Source organism: Natator depressus, chromosome 4 (assembly GCF_965152275.1).
Source record: "Natator depressus isolate rNatDep1 chromosome 4, rNatDep2.hap1, whole genome shotgun sequence".
Classification (NCBI taxonomy): Eukaryota; Metazoa; Chordata; order Testudines; family Cheloniidae; genus Natator; species Natator depressus.
This window is the reverse complement of record NC_134237.1, coordinates 38,740,667-38,765,769: the sequence shown is the minus strand read 5'-3', so window position 1 is coordinate 38,765,769 and position 25,103 is coordinate 38,740,667. Positions and strand designations below refer to the sequence as shown.

Sequence of the window (25,103 nt, the reverse complement as noted above, 5' to 3'; positions counted from 1 at the left end):
AAATTGTAATCTCCGTACAGTTGGTCAGCAATGTGGATTTCTCAATGTTTAAGCAACACTCCTACTGTAGGGATACTGGTTACAGGTGAGCTGCATTCTTATGGTAAGCCTGTATTGTCAAGCTCTTTCAGTTTTCTGAAAAGCACTGTCTTACTGAGGAAAACTTAACTGTCGGTGTTTCTTCTTACTAAAAAGCTTAATGAGGAGGCTAGGAATTCCCAAATAAGCTTTCCGAATAAAAGTGCACAGGTCCTTTCCTGCACTAGTTCGGAGACTCTTTCCTAGCTCTTAATTTTTCTCATCTTTCCCTTCCGTATCTTTCTCACTTCAGAATCCTTTTCACCTTCCTACTCTGATTTTTTTCTTTCCTTTCCTACACAATCTCTTTCCTTCTGTTTCTCCTTCTCTTCCCCCTTTGTTCCATTGTAGTAACCTGGGAACAAGCACCTGCTGCCAACCAAGAAGAGTAATAGAGGGCCTGCAGCTGAGATGCAGCAACACAGAGTGCTGTCCTGGGGAGAGATGGCCAATGAGAGGGCAGTTTGAGTGATGGGGCTTGGGATCTACTGGAGAGGAGGTATTTAGAAGGTGGTTAGAGAAGAAGGAGGCGAAAAGAGGCGTCACTAATGTAAAAAGGGGATTTGCTGAGCAAGCTGTATTAGAGGAAGCTGGACCTCGAAGGGCAGCATGCTAGGAGCCTGGCTGCAAAGGATATAGATCGTATGCCCAGTGAGGTTGACCATTGGGACACTGATGGAGGTACAATCTGGGAAGTGGGCGTGACCCTCCGGCTTGAGGAGCTGTCGTTTGTGGGTGAACCTGTTGGAAAGAGTTGTGGTCATCACAGTGCCAAAGCAAAGGAGTATCACAAGCCGGAGAGAGATGAAGCTGGACTTTGAAGCCAGGGTGAGAAGTTACTGATTCCCTCTTGGGGTGACACAAGGTGTTGTTGAAAAAACTTTCTATTGTGATGGTAACTTAGTTTATTTTCCTAAGCAAGTATTTGATGTTACCTTATATAATATTATTATTTTATTATTTATATTGTTCCTGTCAAATTTCTGGATTTACCCCTTTATAAAGTTTAAGGTTGTCGCCATAGCCTAGCTGAGGCCTGGATTGCTGTTTATAATCTGTGCTTGTTAGTGTACAAAAACTAGCATCCTTGAAAGCAATAAAGGAATGGGAAATGCTGAAAAAGAGAGGAAGGTGAGAAGGAAGTCATAAATGGTGAGCCTTGTTGATGGATTTTTTTAAAATTAATTTCTGTGCCTGGCTCTGAATTCATCCAGTCTTGGCTATTGGTATTCAAACCGTAATTCTTATATCTCCCAATTGTTCTGTTCCAGTAAGTCCTCATTTAATGGATTTAATGCATTTTTATATCTATTATAAATGTATTTAAGTGTGACTTATTTTAGGTATGTTGAAATCTACTGTGCCTTTTGGGTCCTCTGCTCCTGTTGGATCTCCACCTCCTGGCACCCATCAGTATAGCCAGACCAACCTCCAGAATGGCCCCCGTTCAACTGGACATCAGCCACACAGGTGATTTTCAAGAAATAGCATGGATCAGATCTAACTTTTTCTTTATATATTTTTTTCATAGCTGATCCATAGGTATTCAGCCATTTCTGACCCATCTAACTTGAGGACAGTTCAGTTTCCAGGTTTAGCTTTTAAGTGGGTTGAAAGTAAATTTTGGGTCACAAGTTGCTTTGAAATGGTCAGCCAGTCTTCTGGGGATAGGAAAAAGGAGAAAGCGTCCAAGAAGGAGTAGGTAAATTTTAGGGCTGTCGATTAATCACAGTTAACTCATGATTAACCAGGGAGCATTTGATTTAAATCACTAGTCAGGAAGACTCTATTTAATCATGGATTTCTACATAGAAGTGCATTCTTGTTGGTTGTTATAACCTTAATACATATTCTTCATCAACTCAGAGATAGGTGTAGGTTTCATTTTTAGAAGGTACGCACTATGTATTTTAAAAGTGATTTATTTTGAAAACTTTTCAGATTAGTTTTACAGCTATATCAGAAAATGAATGATTGTTTGGTTATTTCATTTACCAAAGGTAATTGAAGCAGATATTTATGAAGTCACTGGGAGGTGAACTATCTCCAATTCAACAGGTTAATCATTAATATTTGGAGGATTTTCTTTCCATGCTGTATTAGGAGGAGAACATCACCAGACAGACACATAAATTATTTTATTTAAGTAAAACAACAATGTTATGTATTCTGGATTATTTTCTTCAACAGCAAACATATAATATTTTAACAAAACAAGCATATGAATTTTTGAATTTAGTTAAACATTCAAGTTATTTAAAATCAGGTTTGTTTTTGTTAAAATTGTTTTTAACTAAAATAGTTATGAAATATTTAAAACAACAAAAATTAAATCGACTGTCAGCCAGGTCAACATGAGAAACTTAAAATATTGGCTTCTGCAGCTAACTCTGTCGTCTTCATCTTCATTTTCCTGTTTGTTCATAGTCTGGAAAAGAAAAACAAACTTTCCTGCTTTTTCAGGTCCCAAACGATTTCTCAATTTGGAATGAATTAGCCCAAAGGAAGAAAATATATTCTTTTTACACTGGCAGAAGAAGCTACTGCTTTTAAAAGAGAGATTGTCACTTCAACAGATCTGAATCCAAGTGTTTAAATGACTTCCACCAGTTCACTGGTGTGACTTTCTTTAAAACATCAGCAAACATATATTTCTTGAATGGTTCACCCTGAGCTCTGAAGTTTATTATAGTTGGCATTATGGAGGGATGATTGCTGGGTGTCCATGTCAGAGCCATCTCCTCCTCTTCAGCGGTTAAGGTTTGACCCTGGTACCGAGTATTGAGAATATTTGCAAGAAAATGAGCTGGAGATCGTGCTTGTCCCATTCGTTTTTTTAATGCTTGTAATTTAACTCTGTCATTGCATATTTCTCTTTTTAAGATCTATCTCAGTTCCTTCCAGATTCAACAGCATCAGCAACAAAAAAGCTATTTCCCTGCATTTTGTTCAAGGCTACAGAAATATGCTTCAGGGTACTCAGCATGTGTTCGACACATCTCTTAAGCCCAATGTTGAGAACTTTGGCTGTGACAGTGCCGTCTATTTTTTCACGATTTTGTTCACAGATTGTCATCAGATTAGGCCAGTTCTTGGTACAGTGCTCAAAACAGTCCACTACTGAGTTCCATTGTAAGTCTTGTGGGAGAGTTCGCTTGCTTCCTCCCACTTTTTTTCAGAGCAGCTGCTGCAAAGTGGTTGTTTCGGAAGTATTTTGCAATTTCCACATTAGCCTTTATTTCTGGAGCACTGACGTCTTTGGCTAGGAGATGCATCAAATGAGCACAGCAACCATATGTTGTTAGCTTGGGACTCTCTTCTAAATTTCTTCTCATCTTGGATACATTTGCAGCATAGTCTGTTACCACGCTGTGTACTAGACATTTGAATTTTTTCCCCACAGTTTGTTATAGCTTTTACTGCTGCTACTTGTAAGTATTCTGCTGTGTGTGCATTTGTTTCTGTAAGGAAGACATTCCATTCTTCTGCTGTCACACAAGCACATACAACAGGATCATTGTGGACATTGCTCCAGCCATCATGGCTCAGGTTAACAATTTCACCCTCTAGATCTTTTGCACACTGCTCAATTTCTCTTTCATACGCTTTATCCAGCAATTTGCCTGTGATGTCTGCTCTGTTGGGTGGACTGTATCCTGGTCTTAATGACTGAACCATGTTAATGAACCATGTGGGTTCTCAATCATACGGAAAGTAGAGTTTGCGGCATAAACAAACTGGGCAATTTTTTTTTATCAATTACCTCTTTTTGTAATCTGCTGTTTCTTATCACAAAGTTATCTACGGTTGTTTCTGGATGATGGAGATTTTTTTTTTCTTTTTGCTATAGGTGATATACTGTGGCTATGTGACATACATGATGTGACTGAAACGCTATCATTAGCAGATAACTCTGAAACTATAGAAAATGATGGTGATCTTGAAGGTGGATAGTCTTCAGAATCCTGTATGTTGAGGATGGATTCTCCCAAACAAAATAAGTTATTTAATTATTATTACCATACTGCTCATTTAGTATTTCTCATTGCATTCACTGACACTCAGTACTACTTCAAAGGTGAAATTGTAAAAGGAAGATCTGTCTATTTCAGCTATTTATTTTTTATCACAGCTGCATCTAAAATGATAGTACAATAGAGTAACAACTATATTTTTTGCTCAAACATGAGAATTCAAGAACAGTCCAGAAGAAAGAAGTATGGAATTAAAAAAGTTTACCAACCTGAAGATCCCGCATGTTCAGACATGTTCCTTTCATCATCGTCAATGCAGCTTCCTCCTGAGAAGGAACACTTCTCATGATGTTGTTAATTTGGGCAACCAGGCCTTGCATTTCTTTGTTGCACTGTTTGCATTTTGCACACATGCCTCTCTTACACACAGGTGTAGAGGAACTTCATTAAAATATTCCCAAACTGGGTCTCTTTTACGGCCATTATAGGTTTTCCCTTCTAGTGAGAGAATGGTATGGTAGATCTCAAATCAATGAAGGCTGCACTCAGAAAGACCTCAAGATTTCTGGAATATGTTGCTCAAACAGTTTCATTTTTGTTCTTACTGCCTGGTCCCTCCCTTCTCACATTTATCGCCAGACTTCTTCTCCTTGTCCAGATCTATTCTGTCCCCAATAATCTTCTATTCATTGAACTTTTTGAAACGTTGCACTTTTAGAGAGAGGTAGGGGATTGACTTTGTGTGCACAAATTTGCAGAGGGACAATAGGGTTGAGGTCTGTTATTTCTCACCTCTATATATTATTTAAAACATTTTTGCTGTTAACCAGCATGTTATCCAGGGGTGAAAGTAAAACTGAGCTCTTACCAGTACAGGGCCAGCTCTGGCCCCCCTGGAAGGGACAGGGCCTCGGGCGGAAGGGGCGGGGCTGGTGTGTCAGCATCCCCCAGCCAGCCCATCTGCGCTGCCTGACCCGCATCGTGCGGGGCTCCAGTGGCGATTTAAAGGGCCCGGGGCTCCAGCAGTGCCTTTTAAATTGCGGTCCCGGGGCAGCTACTTCTTTTGCCCCACCCCGCCCCACCCTGTCGGCAGCCCGGGGGCGGGGAAGGGGCAATGACATTAAAGCGCTGCTGTACGGACCGGTACTGGCGGCCACTTTATACCGGTACACTGTACCGGCCCATACCACTTTACTTTAAGCCCTGATGTTATCTCTGGAGACGCAAATCCACAGTTTGAGAACTGCAAAACGAAGCATCTCTGACAGTATCGTCTAGACTGAGCACTGAGTCCCATTGGGTAGATAGAAAGATGAACCTAAATAATCAATACAGAAGCCTGTGGAACCCCATAAAATTGGGTCCATAATCCATGAACTATTGGAACTCATTTACAAAACTTTTTTCTTAAACATTACATGAATATATTGTCTCATACTATAGAATTAGAATTTATAATCCCTATTCCATGATGAGATCTCTTTGAGCTATAATGTATCTTAATTAAAACTATCTTTAGATAGATAGGTTTTTTCCTCAAAAAGCATTTTATCAAAAAAAATCCAATTTAAATTTTAAAAAATCTGATTTTTTTAAAAAAAATTTTTAAAAAATCATTGATTTTTATCCACCCTGTGATTAACTCAAAAAAATTAATCACGATTAATCGCACTGTTAAACAATAGAATACCAATTGAAATTTATTAAATATTTTTGGATGTTTTTCTACATTTTCAAATATATTGATTTCTACTAGAACACAGAATACAAAGTGTACAGTGCTCACTATTGATTACAAATATTTGCACTGTAAAAATGATAAAAGAAAGTATTTTTCAGTTCACCTCATACAAGTACTGTAGTGTAATCTCTTTATCGTGAAGGTGTAATTTACAAATGTAGGTTTTTTTTGTTAGGTAACTGCACTCAAAAACAAAACAATGTAAAACTTTAGAGCCTACAGGTCCACTCATTCCTATTCTTGTTCAGCCAATCACTAAGAGAAAAAAGCTTGTTTATCTTTACGGGAGATAATGCTGCCCGCTTCTTATTTACAATGTCACCTGAAAGTGAGAACAGGCATTTTTGTACCTTTTGTGCAAGGTATTCATGTGCCGGATATGCTAAACATTTGTATACCCTTTCATGCTTCGGCCACCATTCCAGAGGACATGCTTCCATGTTGCTGATGTGCGTTTTAAAAAAAAAACGCGTTAATTAAATTTGTGACTGAACTCCTTGGGAGGAGAATTGTATCTCTCCTGTTTTACCCGCATTCTGCCCTATATTTCATGTTATAGCAGTCTCGGATGGTGAGCCAGCACATGTTCGTTTTAAGAAGACTTTCACAGCAGATTTGACAAAACGCAAAGAAGGTACCAATATGAGATTTCTAAGGATAGCCACAGCACTCGACCCAAGGTTTAAGAATCTGAAGTGCATTCCAAAATCTGAGAGGGACGAGGTGTGGAGCATGCTTTCAGAAGTCTTAAAAGAGCAACACTCTGATGCAGAAACTACAGAACCCAAACCACCAAAGAAGAAAATCAACCTTCTGCTGGTGGCATCTGATTCAGACGATGAAAATGAACATACATTGGTCCACTCTGCCTGGGACTGTATCGAGCAGGATCCATCATCAGCATGGACGCATGTTCTCTGGAATGGTGGTTAAAGCATGAAGGGACACATGAATCTTTAGCACATAAATATCTTGTGACACCAGCTACTACAGTGCCATGCGAACCTCTGTTCTCACTTTCAGGTGATATTGTAAACAAGAAGCGGGCAGCATTATTTAAGTAGGACTGAGTGGACTTGTAGGCTCTAAAGTTTCACATTGTTTTATTTTTGAATGCAGTTATTTTGTGTACATAATTCTACATTTGTAAGTTCAACTTTCATGATAAAGACATTGCATTACAGTACTTGTATTAGGTGAATTGAAAAATACTATTGCTTTTGTTTTTTACAGTGCAAGTATTTGTAATCAAAAATAAATATAATTAAATACCAAGGCATGCTGATTTAACATACAGTATTATGGAAAATATCTAACACAAAGAATGCTTGATAAACAGTAAAGTGGAATTTTTAAAATTGTACACTTTATATTCTGTGTTGTAATTGAAATCAACATCTTTGAAAATGTAGAAAACATCCAAAAATATTTAATCGCAGTTAAGCAATAATAGAATACCATTTATTTAATTTTTTTAATTGCTTGACAGCCCTAATAAATTTACAAATAAATTGGGAACTATTCTTCTATTCCCAACTTCTGTTTGGACTTATTTTTAAGGTGGAAGCATAGATTGCATAAACAACCCAAGATTGTAGTTTAAAAATATTTGTATTATTAAAAAATTTACAATTAAAAGCTTTATTGTAATAGCGATATGTATTCACTGTGCACATTAATATGCTACTGGTGCTGGGCTACTGGTATATTTAGGTGATTGAAGGCAAATGGCTTTTGTCCTTTTTCTTTTAATACATCCATGCTAGACACCAATAGACTTCTCATGCTCATTCTTGTATATTAGTAGATTCTGCTTTTCGGAGGAACAAGTCAGACCAGCTGTTTCAAATGAATGTTGTGCTCTGGAATGGCTATTGGGGTTAGAAGTGTAAATCTGATTCACTGGGGGAAAACACTGATCTTTGGATTCGTGGATCAAGTAACTATCTAATGCAGACTGAGGAATAATTTGGACCATGTGTTTCATACAACCTTTATGTAGGATATATTCCCTGAGTAGAGAATCACCTTTGACCTTCTTTTCTATGTTTGATTAGAAATATAAAAATAGAAAGTGAACCAGCACTGAGAAAAGCTTTAGTATTGATTACACTTTTTTGTCTCCTCTACTTGGAGGAGACAAAGGCAACAAACAGGTGTTAGAAATACCATCTGTAATAGAAGTTACATTAATTTTCTGTATCTTTCTGTATCAAGTTTTCTTCTTATGACTAGAACCTCTTGATTTGTCTTGTAATGATGATTGCATTACATTAGTTGCCAGCTAATAGAGAGTAGAAGCTTGTGCGTGTCTGTGCATTAATATTCAGTTTGCCTGCTTAGCAGTTTCTTTAAGTCAGCTTCCAACATCACAGACAAAACTCAACAGGATGCCCTAAAGATATGAGGCTTTGTCAAATTCTTGGAGGCTGGTGACTGCCTTCTCTTGATATAAGTTCTGTGATTTACTTTGGAGAAGAAGGTTGATGTTTGGTGAGCTTTGGTAGATGTTTGGGGAAAGTAGAACGAGGAGAAAGGGTTACAGGAAGGGGTAGAACAAGAAGAGTGTGAAATGAAATAGAGAAAGGATAAAATGAAGATGGCAGGAGGGATAAGAAGGAGAATGTGGAGGAAGATAATGAAGAGGGAGAAAGTTGACCACAGAGTGGTTCAGTAGCAATATTCGTAGTTTGTATAGTTATAAATAAAAATATGTATGTAGCTGCCTTAGAAAAAAATGAAAATAGCTTAAATAAAATGGCTTCCAAGGAGTAACAAAAAGAATTGTATGGTAAGTTTCTAAATCCTTAGCTGTAACTATTTTTGGTTGCATGTTCTTTATTAATTTGGTGCTGTCTAGCAGCAATGTCTTAGACGTCAGTGAGTCAAACTACTGTCTTCACATTTCTATTTTAGTTGTCGTCCAGATATATTTATGAATAGTTTATTTTAAATAAAAATGTATTTGTGTGTGTTTTAATTAGATGTCAAAATTAGGAAGTTTTAGTTATTGCTAGTATTGTGGTAGAATCTAGAGGTGCCAGCTCATGTTGGAGCCCCATTGTGTTATGCCCAAACACTTTTAGTGAGAGTCAGTTCCTACTCTGGGTAGCTTGCAGCGTAAATAGACAAGATAGACGAAGGATGGGAGGGGAATCAGGGACATGGAGTAGCGAGGTGACTGACCTAATGTCAGGTCAGTGGTGATGCCAGGACTAGAATTACACCTCCTGACTCCCAGTCCTTTACTTCATCCGCTGTATGTTGTGTACTATATCCTTATCCTATCCCTGTGTACTGCACGTATTCTTACATTAGAAAGAACTGGTATTGTAATTCAGGACAAAATAGAACAAGATAGAAAATATAGTTATATTTTTATAAAACATATTTATATTTTATTTTTAATAAAACAAAATTATATTTTTCTTAAAGGAAAGAGCGGTTCCTTCATGTTCAGAGGTGGATTATGCTCAGAACAGTGTAGAGACCAGAACACCACCCACTGCTTCCCACACACAGGCTGTTCCTCTTTCCTCCGCATACAGAGATTCTTCAACTCTCTCCCCATTATTCCTCTCCCCCGCACCACGATACATACACACACTCTCCCCTTGTTAATACAGTAGGAATCTTCCTCATCCAAAACTAAGGCTGTCCCCTTGTACCCCACAGGTGGAAAAGGGGACAGATTATTTGACATTTGGGTTCAGAATTTCAAAAGAACTTTTTAAACTGCACCAGCAAAATCTTACATACAGGTTTAATTGCTTCTAATAAGTAATTATGTGTGCAAATGAATACTTGTTCTCTGTATAGGCACACCGTTTCCTCTGTGTGCGCACTTCATTTCTATTGTCATAAAAATATACTTTGTGTGGGGACAATCTGAGGAGACTCCTTTGTAATTTTGGCCCTTATAGTCAGTGGTATCAGTGTCATTTGTGAGGAGATACTAGACTTTCTGGGTTGTGATTGGCTGAGATGTTTTTTTTCATATATATATATATATATTTAACATAGATTAATTTCTCTTCTCAGGTTTCAAGGCCCTTCACCTCGCAACAATGCAGCACCTTCCTATCCCCCATACTGCCCTCAATCACAGCCATCCTATCCAAATACTGCATCCTCTTCATCCACAACACAACTGGCTAATCAGCTCAGCACCCTGCAGATAAATAACTATGGTAATGGTTGCGTTATCATTTATCCATTTTCATCAGCTAAAGCTATTAGTAAAATATGATGAAAGAGCCAACAATTTATCTATTTTGATGTTTTAATAATGTTAAATAAGTCAAAAGTAAACTGTACATTGCTCTTTGAGACCACTGTGTTGAGCAATGTTACTTACTCAGGTTCCTAAATGTCAGTCTCATCCTGCTCCTTCAAGTGTGTCTACCTTTAAATGTTCTTGTAAGAACCATATAGGGCAGTAGTTTTCAACCTGTGGTCCACAGACTAAGATTTCCAAAGGGGGCTGCACCTCCATTTGAAAATTTTTAGGTGTCTGCAAATGAAAAAAATTTGAAAACCAATGATATAGCCTGAAGATTTCAAAAGTGCTGAGTGCTAGTTTAACTGTGCTGTCATTAAAGGTAATAGTAAAATTCCCATTGACTTCTGTCGAAAGAGAGTTAGGGCAACACTATGAACTTTTAAAAATTCCACTTTACTGTTTATCAAGCATTCTTTGTGTTAGATATTTTCCATAATACTGCGTGTTAAATCAGCATGCCTTGGTATTTAATTGCTATTCCCACTAATGGATATTGAGACTAATTTTAGAAACTTGTCTTTTTTTTAAAGTTTGGTTGGTCTTTGAAAGTGACTTAAAAAAAAAAAGGTAACTCAACAGATATGCTTTCGAGTGTACTGAAAGTCATATCTGCTCACTTTAGAGTGTATTATGTCTTTACTCTGATTAACGCTGTAGAATGAACACAGCTATGAGAGGAGTGAACTGGACTCTATTCTTGCTTGCATAACATCATCAGAATTGTTAACAAAGTTCTACTTAAGGGCTTTATTGTGCCCTCATTTACAACTGTGCACCCATGCTGAAGACAATGGTGTTGCATAGATGTAACAGATGGCATAATTTGAAGACCGTTACATTGCACAGTTGTAATGAAATCAGAATTTGGCCTGTAGAATCTTTTACCAGTAATGGTGTTTGAGAGTGAAAGAGCCCAGCTTGACTTTCAGATCCCAGGGTGAATTTGCTGTGGTGCCAATTAGAAAAAACTAATTTTTATTTGTAAATCAAGAAAACTGTGAAGTGAAGTTACTGGGACACAATAATCATGGGACTCCTTTTGTCATTTTTTACAGTTACTTTTCAGAGTTGACCCGCACTTTAGTTTGATGTATAAGTAATTAATAATGGGGTTGCATAATTCACTAGCATAGCATTAAACAGACTTAGCTTCCAGTGATGAAGTTCAGCTATATCCTGCTTTTAAAAGACCTGTTTCTGAAAGCAGATAACATAGGCATGAATTTTATGATGTTAGAAAGGTAATCTGGAGCTAAACACTTTGTGCTTTTTACAGTAGTAGCACCATTTTATAGGGAACCTCTTTGAGTCATTGTGCCAACCTCTGTGCTGACTGCCAAGTTCCCATATGCATTCATTTTACTTGTGCTGGAAGAGAGCGAGTGCTGTCTTTCTAGGCATATCTTTAAAAGTTTGATACTTTGATTTCTACAATAGCAACCAAAACTTGAATGCAAATTAGAACGAAATCTATGAAAGCAAATCAATTGCTAAGGTCCACCTTTTCACATCCACGCGCCTATTCTCTTTTCACAAAACATCTGTGTGAAGCATTTGGGTCTGCAAATTTTGGGTTTGTGCAAGAAGACAACTAGAAGACACGAAGATGTGTAGTTTTCTAATATGGCATGCAAATGAAAGACTTTCATTTGCAAGCAAGCTGTGTGAGTGCCCAGAATATGTGTGTCACCCCTTCCGTGTTGGGGACTGAACTCTGGGGGTTTGGGAAATATCTGTTGTAAAATCATTTTCTGGATGAAGTAGGGATCCAAGAAGTTACAAAATAAGGTTTCTAACTATGCTATGATATGGTCATGAGCCAAATTCTGTGGCCTTTCATCAGGTAAAACTTGGGTCATTGGGTATTTTGCTCTATTCAGGAGTGGAGAATCTGGCTCTCTGACAATAAGAAAGTGCATGTATTTTCTTACCTACTCAAGCTGATGAAGTTCCCTTGGAATGAGGATTATATTGGGATCATATAAGAAATACTGTGCTAATACAATTAGGGATCACATAATTATGAGAGTTATTTTATATTATGTTACTAAACCTGTTTTCAGCTGTGCTGGAGCTACCGCTGGGTTCTTGTTGAAATATCAACTCTCTCATTAGTTTTTGTGCTTTTTGTTGACTCTGTTGCGATAGTACTTTGTTCTATTTCCAGCAAAGATTTGTTGGTTTTTGTGTTTATTTTATTTTTTAATAGTAGAGTTTAAATTTAGTGTGTATGCAAACCTCCCATTGACTTCAATTGGTTGGTTCTATAGACCTACTGAAAGTTACAGAGTGCAAACTTAGGGCTGGATCTCATTCATATCAGTTTGGAATTTACCATTGACTTGAATAAAAGCAGGACTGGGCTCCCATCTCTGTTTGTGTGTCTTATTTTGGGGTTTTTTTGACTCACCTGTGTTGTTTAGAAGGATTAATGAGGACAACTACAAAGTGGTATGATACCAGATAAAACCTTCCAAATTCAGGACTAGATCCCTAGCTAGCATAAGTTCAGTATCACTCCATTGTCTTTACTAGTTGCTGACTCCAATGAAATGAAACCAATTTATTCTAGCTAGGATCTTGCCCTCAGTTTGTGCAATTAATTGCAAAGATGGGGATGGGGGGAGCTTTTAAAATATTCCTTAGCCTAACGGATTAAATGCACTGAGAGTACAAATGCACAGTGACATTATGCCTGCTTTACACAGGGCTAGATTTGGTCCAGCATTTTTATTATACTTCTGTGAGATGTTTCAGACTAGGCAAAAATAATTGATTTGTGTTACTGTTAATAGTTTGCCTTTAGAAAATATTTTTTTGCCGTTCCCTTGTCATTTAAGTGTAGACCTTAAATAGTCTTTAGTCTACTGAAGGTATACGTTTTACACTGCTCTGTTTCTCCTACTTACACTGATATTTTGGTTGACTCCAAAGCGAAGCAAGAAAAGAAAATGTAAGATTTAGGGACCAGATCCTCAGCTAATCTAAATTGGCATAGCTCCACTGAAGTCAGCAGCTACTAGGCTATGTCAGTTCATACCATCTGAGGATATGGTGGGCTTATATTTTGTAGGTGAGGGTTTTGTTTACTAATTAAAATGTCTAACTAAATATCTTTTAGTGTTTGTAGAATAACTTCTTGCTCAAAAAGCTTAAGAGTTTTCGTTGACGTACTTTTAGCTCTCCTGAAAATTCTTTCTTACAAGGTCTGTCAGGTGAAATTTGACTCAAAATGTAGGTTTTGTAAAAACAAACATTTACAATATGTAAGCCCCAAAGCAATATTTCTATAAGCATGATAATTTCATTTGGAAATAGGTTGTTTTTCTTATAAGCAGATAAGTATTCCTGTGCGGTGTGTGTAAAACATACATTGCAGCATTTAGTACCTGAGAAACTGAAGATGATTGTAAACAACATGAAATGAGTGGCATGTTTTTTCTCCAATGGACCAATCCTAGTAAATTGGAGAAAGTAAACACATCATAAAAAGAAAATTGGATATTTCAGTATTCTTTGCTTTTAATAACCTAAGCCTAAACTTTTAAAAGTAACTAGTCCCCAGATCAAGACACCTTAAGGGCATGACTTTTCAGAGGGTTTGTACTTAACATTTTGTGAAAATCAGACCTCATGGTGACAAGTTGGGCACCCAAAATTACTAGGCACTTTAGAAAACTTAAGCTGTGACATGTTATTAATAAGGTTTATTACAAATATGACTTTAGAGGCACTGTCAGTTTAAATTACAGTATTCTTACATAGGCTGAATATATATTAGCAACTAAATGATTGTTAGTATGTTAACATTTTCAGATAATTTGATATATAACAGGAATGTTCTTGCACAGGTCCTGGTGCTTCTCAGAGTTCTCTCATGCCTTCTGGGATTCCAACATCTTTTCAAGGTCCATGTCCACCACCACCACCAACACAGCAGCAAATGGCCTTGCCACCTGGATCTCAGATTCCTCCGGCACCAGCAAATAACCTGAATGGCGTTTGTACTCCACCCTCACTGCCTCCAATGGCCATGCAGGATGGGATCCCAGGATCTGTACCCCCAAATGCCAACTTGCAGCAACTTCCAGGACAACCTCCAGTGCCTGGGTATCATCCACAGCATGGTAAATATGGATGTTTGGTTTCTTATTTAAAAACATGCATTAAATATTGTGCGATAGAACTGCTGTCATCTCATGAGTAAAGCTGAAACTAAAGGGGCAGTTTCACTTTTGACACGTAGGACTTAATCAGTCCTTGGAGGCACTGCTGACTACACCACAGCAGCCACATGCAGGAGGAACTTTGGTACCTGGGCATGTCATGCCTAATTTTAGGCTTATCCTTCAAACAATGAATCATGGGTATAAAAGTGCAGGAGCTTTTACTTGCACTTGTAAAACTGTGTCTACAAAAATAGAAGTCAGACTAAGGCCTGTTGTAAAATGTGGCTATATCATATTATAAAACTACTCTCTCTCCCTTTTTTGGGGAGGGGAGAAACTGAGCTGAAAAGTGTTTTTCTTGTTTTGTTTTTGTTTTAAATTATTCATAAATACTACTTCAGGGAGATTTTCTCTTTCCCCCTCTCCATCCCCTCCCACAAAGAAAGCATATTTTGCAGGAAGTGGGAAATACACTGTGTTTTATTTCATTAGCATTTGTATGGCAAGATAAAATGCCCAGACATTGGATGGAACAATGTAAGAGCTTCATGACGGAGTTTAAATGCTTTAAATTTGATGAACGGGCTTTTGTAATTCTGCAGCCAACTATGGCCCTCAGATGGCAGGCTCTCAGCTCTCTTATCCTGGTGCCTTTCCTGGGGGTCCAGGACAGCTTGCTGGTCCACAGCAGAGGAAGCTTGATCCTGACTCCATCCCAAGCCCCGTAAGTAATATAGTATTTAGTTAAAAGTGAATGCTTTCATATTAGAACGTTACAAAGAAATATCAAAGCTAACTTTGTGTTTTTATGTTGTTGGGTTTTTTAGAGTTCTAAAATGTGCTGTGCCACATGGCTCATAGAATATGTTCATAATATAACATAATTCTTTAATTATGTGGTATGCTGTACTTAGAGGGGTTATGTTGTCACTTTTACATGAATTGGCAGCAGCATGTAGCTTTAGTGCCATTTCTGGAAAATGTCCATGAATCTTGTTAGAAAATTAGTGTAGACTTTCTACCCTGCTAATTCATTGCTTTTTTTAATGTGAATTCTCCTCTGTAGTATTACAGTATGGTTCCCTTCAGCAACACCTGATCTGTTCCCAGGGATCCATACACACAATTACTACTCACAAATGCTTCAAATAAACCACCATCTCCTGTTACTACAGGAAGATCTAAAACTTTAACTGTATCTGAAATATTATCATTTGAACTAAATGACCAGAGGGTTGAAAAAATCACCCAAAGCATCGCTGGGGATCTGTAAATGATGGACAGTGAAGCAGTAGGATGTACAGGCCTAGTCTACTGATGAATTAAAATGGCTTTTGGGAAAACTTTTCTACTGTGTGCCTGATTTTTCCCCCCCTCGCTTTCTTTTACGCTGCTGAAGGCAGTGGAGTTACTCTTCGTTTACACGGGTTGGAGTGAGATCAGAATCAGGCCTTACACGTTATGGCAAACGTACAAAATGTTTTGAACTGTATTTAATCTCTTGGCTGGTCATCTCCCCTGTTACAATAAATTATTTACTCAGCCACTAATTGCTAATAAGATTTCACACTCTTCTAGAAATGCTTTATGTTCAAAGACCTCCTTAACTATCCACTGTTACTGACAACAGCCCTGTGGAGTCTAACCTTGCACAGCTAATTGGACTATAAGTTTCCCAATTTTAGGTATTACGTACTTACAGTTTTTACTGTCCTTCCATAAAAAAGGAGGATCTATTCTTTGCTACGTCTTAATAATACAGTCATGCAAATGAACTACTTCAGGAGCTCCCCTCTGCCTTATCATTAACGTAACTCATAAGCCAGCAACTGAATGCATTTCTCATCTTTTATATTCTACTGCCAGAGTTGTCCTAGTCTCTCTTTGCTTGGGCAAGCCAACAAACTGAGGACAATATTGGACCAGAGGAGGGGGAATTGCAGGGTGGGAAAACAAGTTCCAAAGCTGAGGAGCCTTTGCCGAGGATGCCCTGTTAGGTGATAGAGTGTACCCTTGTGTTTAATTGGGGCTCCAGCTCACTGAAATATTTGTAATATTTTGTCTTGGACTTAAATGCATATATCTGTTAGCTCAAAAATGTTAAAGGGTGTGATTTCAAAAACACCTAAGTCAGTTAGGAACACAAGTCCTGCTTGACGATCAATGGGACTTGTGCTCAGAAGTTACTCTTACCCAGATTCTCAAGGATTTAGATGCTTAGCTCTAGTTAGGAAGTTAGGAGCCTAAATACCTTTGAAGATCTGGGCTTTAGGTACATGTGAAAACCCGACCCAAAACCACAAGTGGATAGACAGCTGCACCATAGGCGCCGACTCCGTGGGTGCTTCAGGGCTGCAGCAAGTTCCCCCAGCCCTTTACCCCCTCCTCGCCTGCTTCTCCCCCGAGCGCACCACGTCCCCGCTCCTCCCCATCCCAGCACTTTCCGCCCGCCGTCTAACAGCTGTTTGGCAGCGCTTAGGACTTTCCAGGGGGGAGAGGGAGGAGTGGGGACACAGCACACTCAGGGGAGGAGGTCGTAAAGAGGGGGGTAGGGGTGGGAACTTAGAATCATAGAATCATAGAATATCAGGGTTGGAAGGGACCCCAGAAGGTCATCTAGTCCAACCCCCTGCTCGAAGCAGGACCAATTCCCAGTTAAATCATCCCAGCCAGGGCTTTGTCAAGCCTGACCTTAAAAACCTCTAAGGAAGGAGATTCTACCACCTCCCTAGGTAACGCATTCCAGTGTTTCACCACCCTCTTAGTGAAAAAGTTTTTCCTAATATCCAATCTAAACCTCCCCCATTGCAACTTGAGACCATTACTCCTCGTTCTGTCATCTGCTACCATTGAGAACAGTCTAGAGCCATCCTCTTTGGAACCCCCTTTCAGGTAGTTGAAAGCAGCTATCAAATCCCCCCTCATTCTTCTCTTCTGCAGACTAAACAATCCCAGCTCCCTCAGCCTCTCCTCATAAGTCATGTGCTCTAGACCCCTAATCATTTTTGTTGCCCTTCGCTGGACTCTCTCCAATTTATCCACATCCTTCTTGTAGTGTGGGGCCCAAAACTGGACACAGTACTCCAGATGAGGCCTCACCAGTGTCGAATAGAGGGGAACGATCACGTCCCTCGATCTGCTCGCTATGCCCCTACTTATACATCCCAAAATGCCATTGGCCTTCTTGGCAACAAGGGCACACTGTTGACTCATATCCAGCTTCTCGTCCACTGTCACCCCTAGGTCCTTTTCCGCAGAACTGCTGCCTAGCCATTCGGTCCCTAGTCTGTAGCGGTGCATTGGATTCTTCCATCCTAAGTGCAGGACCCTGCACTTATCCTTATTGAACCTCATCAGATTTCTTTTGGCCCAATCCTCCAATTTGTCTAGGTCCTTCTGTATCCTATCCCTCCCCTCCAGCGTATCTACCACTCCTCCCAGTTTAGTATCATCTGCAAATTTGCTGAGAGTGCAATCCACACCATCCTCCAGATCATTTATGAAGATATTGAACAAAACCGGCCCCAGGACCGACCCCTGGGGCACTCCACTTGACACCGGCTGCCAACTAGACATGGAGCCATTTATCACTACCCGTTGAGCCCGACAATCTAGCCAGCTTTCTACCCACCTTATAGTGCATTCATCTAGCCCATACTTCCTTAACTTGCTGACAAGAATACTGTGAAAAACAGTGTCAAAAGCTTTGCTAAAGTCAAGAAACAATACATCCACTGCTTTCCCTTCATCCACAGAACCAGTAATCTCATCATAAAAGGCGATTAGATTAGTCAGGCATGACCTTCCCTTGGTGAATCCATGCTGACTGTTCCTGATCACTTTCCTCTCATGTAAGTGCTTCAGGATTGATTCTTTGAGGACCTGCTCCATGATTTTTCCAGGGACTGAGGTGAGGCTGACTGGCCTGTAGTTCCCAGGATCCTCCTTCTTCCCTTTTTTAAAGATTGGCACTACATTAGCCTTTTTCCAGTCATCCGGGACTTCCCCCGTTCGCCACGAGTTTTCAAAGATAATGGCCAAGGGCTCTGCAATCACAGCCGCCAATTCCTTCAGCACTCTCGGATGTAACTCGTCCGGCCCCATGGACTTGTGCACGTCCAGCTTTTCTAAATAGTCCCTAACCACCTCTATCTCCACAGAGGGCTGGCCATCTCTTCCCCATTCTGTGATGCCCAGCGCAGCAGTCTGGGAGCTGACCTTGTTAGTGAAAACAGAGGCAAAAAAAGCATTGAGTACATTAACTTGGGGGAAGGGGGTGCAATTGGGGCTGGGCGAGGGTCGTGCGGGCAGGGGGGACGAGCACCCATGGGGCAGAGGGGAAGTCCGTGCCTATGAGCCGCTCTATTGACTATGCATTTGTGGAATCTCGTGTGTTTTCCACCATGTGTAAGGAAGAATTTACATTAAAGAAATATATTGTTAATACTCCATGAAGCAGTGTATAGCTGCTGGGGCAGGAGGCTAAGACCACTTCCTTGATCAGTTCAGACTCCATTTGCGTGGTCTTTAGGCATGGATGAAAATGGTATATAACAGTTGACACTGGAGAGAAGGAACCTTGAGGGAAAAGGCTCTCAGTTGCTCACTTCAGATGTAACTAAGTGTGGCAAACTATTATTTAAAAAATGTGTTTTTATGACTTGCAAATGTAGACATTGCCTTTAATAGGTAAGTCATAGAATCATAGAATATCAGGGTTGGAAGGGACCTCAGGAGGTCATCTAGTCCAACCCCCTGCTCAAAGCAGGACCAATCCCCAGCTAAGTCATCTCACCATTTCCCATAAGGCAGTATAACGTGTTGAATTCTATCTAAAAAATATCCCTGGGATAATCTGATGTCTTGTTTCAGTTAGGAGAATAAACAAACTTGACAGTGACAGCAGTGTTAAAAAAAGGTTGTTAAATGGTTTGTTTTAGCAGCACAGTAAGGATCAGAACAACATGTTTAAAAGAAAAGGGATCTGGGTCAGTGACTGTAAAGGGCAAAGAGCTAATTGACAATCAGGAATAAATATCTCCATGTGTGTGTTAGTTATGTTTATATGATAAAATTACAATAGTGTTGCCAGCTAAATGCTTTTTTATGTATAGCCAATGTTGATTAGATTTTTCTACAAATGTTAAAGATTCATCTGAGCTCTAACAACATCTATGAAATGCAGCATCTGTACTTTGTCAACAGCTAGTTCCAAGAATGATGATATATTTCTGTCAGTTAACTCTTCAGATTACCGTTTACATGCGTTTTCTACAGAGCTTAGTCTGAAAAAGGTTCACTTCCTTCAGCCAATGGACTTTTTTGGAGTAAATAATTGGTTTTGCCTTTGTGCAAGCAGCTAGCAATCGGTACACAATATGAAGAGTAGAGAGGAAGTCAAGCAAGCTAAAATGCAATACAGAAATGTTGTAGCCATTTAAAGGGACAGTGTCAGTTATGTTGGGAAAAGTTCAAAATGGTACTTGCCCCCAAGATTTTTCCCAGTGTATTGGGAATATCTTTTGAACAACAGTCAGTGGGCTCTATCCTGATGTATTGGGCTCTATCTCTGCTGTCTGACAGAGACTTCATGAGTCTCCCAACCGCAGTTAAATTTCAGGTGCAAGCTAAACTGCTATAAAACAGGCTTAAACAAATGTAAAACTGTCCACAAACAGCTCACCAGTTTAGCTAAATCTGTTCAACAGAACCCCTTTAGTTAAATCATTTCCACTTCTGTATTTTAGGTGGGGCTGAAGAAGCAACTTGTCATGCTAATTTTGGCCTCAGGTGGCTATTCATTTCTGTGTCTACCCCAGGGGCAGATTAAAATTTCACCCAGCTTGACAATTTGCCTCCTGGAGGCAGCTGCTGGCTTTAGAAGACCTGCCAGCTTGGCTCTTCTAACGTTTGTTACTCAGGGAGAAGTCTCTCCTTTCAATGGAGAACTTTGCTGAGATTGCTTCCCCATTAGTCCATTCTTGTGAGTTTTCTTGCAGAAGAGGGAATCGAGCATTGAGACAGATTGACTGTCTGACCTTCTTGGTTTGCCCATTATCCAGGTGTACTATGACAAAGTTCAACCCTAGGCAAATAGGAACTAAGAAGGGGCATGAAACAGTTATGGGCATAGATATATGTATATTATTGTTTTGATCCTCTTTGGACAATACATGCTACAATATACTCCTTTTCTACTATGCACATCTATAGAGATAATGAATGCTAATAGGGTTGCCTGGGGTGGGCGTTTACCTGTAAACTCTCTATGAAATTGAGGAAATCCATAGTCTCCCCTATTTCATGTTTTTCTCTTTATTTCTGATTCATCAGATTCAAGTAATTGAAAATGATAAGGCTTCCAGAGGAGGTCAAATCTATGCTACAAACATCAGAGGCCAAGTTCCTCCTCTAGTCACCACAGATTGTGTGATCCAAGATCAAGGTAACTATTTGTGTGATCACTTTGGGTTTTTTCCTAGTTGAAATGAAGTTAAACAATTATTGACTGAAATTTTCAAATTTGGTTACTTCAAATTATGCTCCCAAATCCATGTGGGGAGGGATAGTTCAGTGGTTTGAGCATTGGCCTGCTAAACCCAGGATTGTGAGTTCAGTCCTTGAGGGGGCCATTTAGGGATCTGGGGCAAAAATTTGGGATTGGTCCTGCTTTGAGCAGGGGGTTGGACTAGATGACCTCCTGAAGTCCCTTCCAACCCTGATGTTCTATGATAATTAGGCACCTAGACAGAGGTGGTGGAATGACTTTCAAAAATGCCAAAAGCTCCTGAACCTCTCATTAATTTCAATGGGATATGTGATTGCTCAGCACTTTTGAAAAGATATTTACTAATTAGATGCTTGTGCCATAAATAAAAGGCAAAACCCATTCATGTATCCTTAATTCTCCTTCATTTCCATTGTCTCAGTTGTGTCTGTAAAACATTGCTAATTGTTCTTTTTCACCCTATTCGTTAAGGTAGCATGGAAGAGAAATGACCATACGAAATGTTAATAGTTCAGAGCAATGCAGTCACCATTACTGTATTTCCATAGCAGTATTGCGTAGAACAAAACAGAGAGAGAGAGAGAGAGACAAATGCAAACTTGTAGCACGGAAATATTCTGTGTACCAGAATTGACTGAGATCTTTAGACCTCAACCTTGTATACACCATAAGCACATGCCTAGTTTAAAATTCTGAATGCTCCCATTGGCTTTGTTAATATTTGGCTTCACTGAGATTATACATATGCCGAAGCATTTCCAGAATCAGGGCGTTGCTGTGCTGTTTGAGGGCTGTCTGCTCTAGAAGAGGCTGCGCGACTGGCAGCTCCTCCAGTAGAGGCAGTGAGAATAGGGGAGTGTTCCGCTCCTCTCAGGATCCGGCCCTTAGTACTGCCAGCTCCTTCAAAGCAAAACAACGTAGCATCTAGCGTGGCTTCCAAGTAGAACCTTTAATCTGACAGGAGTCACCTGAGCACAGCCCTTTTTCCTAATAACATAATCAAAAAAGCCTGAGAAGAATAGCAACCTTGTGCCCTACAATCCACACGTAAACTCGTGTCACAGTTCAGAATTACTTCACTTCGTAGCAAGAGTTGCACGCCCTAAAACAGTCGTTCTCAAACTTTTGTACTGGTGACCCCTTTCACATAGGAACCTCTGAGTGCGACCTCCCTTTTAAATTAAAACCACTTTTTTATGTATTTAATATCATTATAAATGCGGGAGGCAAAGTGGGGCTTGGGGTGGAAACTGGCAGCTCGTGACCCCGCATGTAATACCCTCACGATCCCCTGAGGGGTCCCGTCCCCCAGTTTGAGAACCCCTGCCCTAAAAGCACTGCATATGAGGGGTAACCTGGCTGGCTTTCCATGTGCTGAAGGACGTTGTCAAGGAATATACGCTGTATCCTTTTCCAGAACTGTTGGGATTTATAATAAGCGTATTTCAGTTACAAGAATAAGCCTCAACTATGAAATATGAATGACATTTTAGTCAATCTTCTTCTCATTTGAAATAAAATATTTGAGTAGTTTAATTGTATAAAATAGTGGAAATAGCTATGAAGATTTTTTCTAATTAATGAAGGAATCCTCTTCACCTTCCCCTGTGCGCATGCTGCCGTTTTAAAAATTTTTGGCCTTTGAGATGGGCAGGAAAAGTAATGATTGACGGAATCATGCAGACGCACTGTTGAGTCCATGCTGGAATATAAGGTTAAAAATTGACACTTGCCAAGTTTAACTTGTAGTATACTGGTCATTTCTATTCCTGAGATTCAAACTATATGGTCAGAGTACAAGCTCAGTCACTGGGTTCAGTTTTTCCTCTTGTTTGTGTAGCTCCATCCATTTCCTTCTTGGCAATCTGCCGGTCCCCCAGCTAGAGTGCTTGCCGATCTCAACTTCCACACGCATTTCGTGATGGCAGAATTTGTGCATGTTATAACTCAATACAAGACTCTCCCTCATGTAAATTAAATTTGTGATGCCATTAGCTCCGCCTTCATTTAACTGTGTTTGGATAAAGTCTAGTTGGGAAAAATGTATAACTACATATTCTTCTGGTTTTTGGAGGGCAGGGAGGGAAGGGAAGGGAGAGAATGTCTTTTAAGCAAAGAAGTCTCTTCCAAATAACTGAGTAGTACAGTTTCAGGCTGAACTTTTAGAAGGAGTCTGAGAGTGAGATGCCCAGCTCCCATTGACTTTCACTGGCAGTTGGGAGCCCAGCTCCATGGGGTTCCTTTTGAGATCCCAGCCATGATTTCCACACTAAAGGGTTTTCTACTAGAGTATCAATAGCATATTCATGCCAGGAATAATTATTAATGATACAGCAACATATGTGTGGAAGACACTGACAAGTACTGAAAGAAAACAAAGTTCCTGCCCCAATGAACTTTAAATAGCTTTAGTACGCTGAAACATTGAGGAAAACCTATCAAGAAGAGGTGTAGTGGGATGATAGCCCATGCGAGGAAAGGGTGCAGAAGCTCACATGGGAAGAGGAGGAAACTTTTGCTAGTGTATTTATTTTATGTTCAGTGTTTATATTTGAATTGTCACTTTGCGTTACTGTTTTGGCTTTGCTGTCCTTTTTTTTTTCTCTTACAATCCCAGTGTGGATAAGAATCTGTGACTTTTTTAAATAAAAAAAATTGGATTTTTAAAAATTTTTATTTAAATACAGGTTTATTTTTTTTTAAATTAGTCTATTTAAAATTAAATTTGAAATTGAAACCTATGTTAAGATCAAAACTTCTTATCTGTTAAAATCATTTAAATTTAAGTTAAAAATAATTCAAGAAACACGTTTGCCAAGTTTTAAAGAAAGGCAAACCCTTGCTGGAAGTCACTGGCTGAGCACCTGGAACTAGAGTTTGTTGAAGTGCTAACCCAGCAGTAGCCTCTTTTTCCAGGTGCAGGGAGAATATTTTCTTTATTTCAGTGTATTCCACTAGTTCAGTTCCATGATTAGTTTATTCAGAGTTAAGAAATCAATTGGAAGTTGGAAAAAAGCAGGAAAACTTGTTTTCTGCTTCTGACCTATGAATAAAAGGTAAGTGTCAGAGGGGGATACCTACTAGTTCTAAAATCTTGAAGGACATGGTAACTAGGAACAGTTCCATTCACTAACTACAGTGAACACTTCCTTTGTTTAATAAATTATTTTTAAATGCAAAACATGTTTTGATAAAAAAAATTTCATACATATGCAGCACATTGAAGGTAGCTTTACTGAATAAAAAATGCTATTTTGACACTAATAGCAAGTAAAATATTAATCAACATCTAGTAAAATGTTAAGCTGTGTAATTTCTTAAATAAATGTGTATAGATAGTTTATCCTCCTGGCTAGCAAAAAGAAGCACCAAAATTATGTAAAGATTATATTTAGGTGAAAATAAAAGTTCTAATTGTTACCAAGCAATGAAAATCAACTTTTCTTTAAGAAAATAACTGAAAAGTGCAAATGCAGAACACAATTAAAATTCATTATTTAAATCAAGGTTTCCTGCTTGTTGATTTAAATCATGATTTAAAATAGTGATTTAAATTGCTTTGATTTAAATCAATCCACCCTACATAACCCTATTTCATAATATGTTCTTTTAGGCAATGCCAGCCCTCGTTATATTCGATGTACTGCCTACTGCTTCCCATCCTCTTCAGATATGGCCAAACAAGCTCAGATTCCACTGGCTGCTATCATCAAGCCTTTTGCTGCTGTTCCACCAAACGAGGTAAGGGATCAATAAATACCTATCCAAAAGACCTACTTCATGGTTTCTCATATTATGATTTTATGTGACAGACTAGTTCTTTCGTGGTCAAGTATTTGTATTTACCCCAGCATTTCAGGGAGAAAATCTACATTTCTTGCAGTGGTGCAACTCCAGTGGTGTTAGCAAGAGTGCAAATGCTAATGTAGACAGGGTTTGGTGTCATCAGGACTACAAGGTTAGGCGTCATAGGTTACCACGTACCCATACCCAGCTCCACAGCAGATCTGTTGCTCCTGACTCCTTAGTTCTTTTCCTCATTCTTGGAAACAGTTCAACTGTTTTGGCTGAAATTTTCCAGAAGGATTTAGCATGAGGTAGGCACCCAGCATGAAACATTCTAGCCTGGCTGGTAAAGTTTGACAAACAGAGTCTTATCATTAGAAGTGTTGCGCAATCTTAGTAGGCGGTGCTGAGTCCCCTCCGATAATTCCTCACCTTTTCTGCTTCTGCTAAAATATGTAGCTCTGTTTTTAAGTCAAGATCACAGTGAATAAAAAGGCTCTTTCATATGGAGAAAACCTTACAAATATTAAACAATATCAATATCAATTTTTTGTTTTAGAATTGC

At 39.1% G+C, this 25,103-nt stretch overlaps 1 protein-coding gene across 2 annotated transcripts in view; it reads left to right on the top strand.

Moving 5' to 3' along the window:
- SEC24D (SEC24 homolog D, COPII coat complex component) overlaps positions 1-25,103 on the top strand; it is a 93,842-nt gene that overhangs the window by 6,865 nt on the left and 61,874 nt on the right. The window contains exons 3-8 of one of the 2 annotated variants that reach the window (XM_074950797.1): positions 1,422-1,548; positions 9,835-9,983; positions 13,927-14,202; positions 14,847-14,968; positions 20,578-20,689; positions 24,366-24,493. In XM_074950797.1, coding sequence (XP_074806898.1) covers positions 1,422-1,548; positions 9,835-9,983; positions 13,927-14,202; positions 14,847-14,968; positions 20,578-20,689; positions 24,366-24,493 — 914 coding nt within the window. Of the gene's footprint in view, positions 1-1,406; positions 1,549-9,834; positions 9,984-13,926; positions 14,203-14,846; positions 14,969-20,577; positions 20,690-24,365; positions 24,494-25,103 lie in introns of both variants that reach the window. The other variant, XM_074950798.1, reaches the window with a different exon arrangement.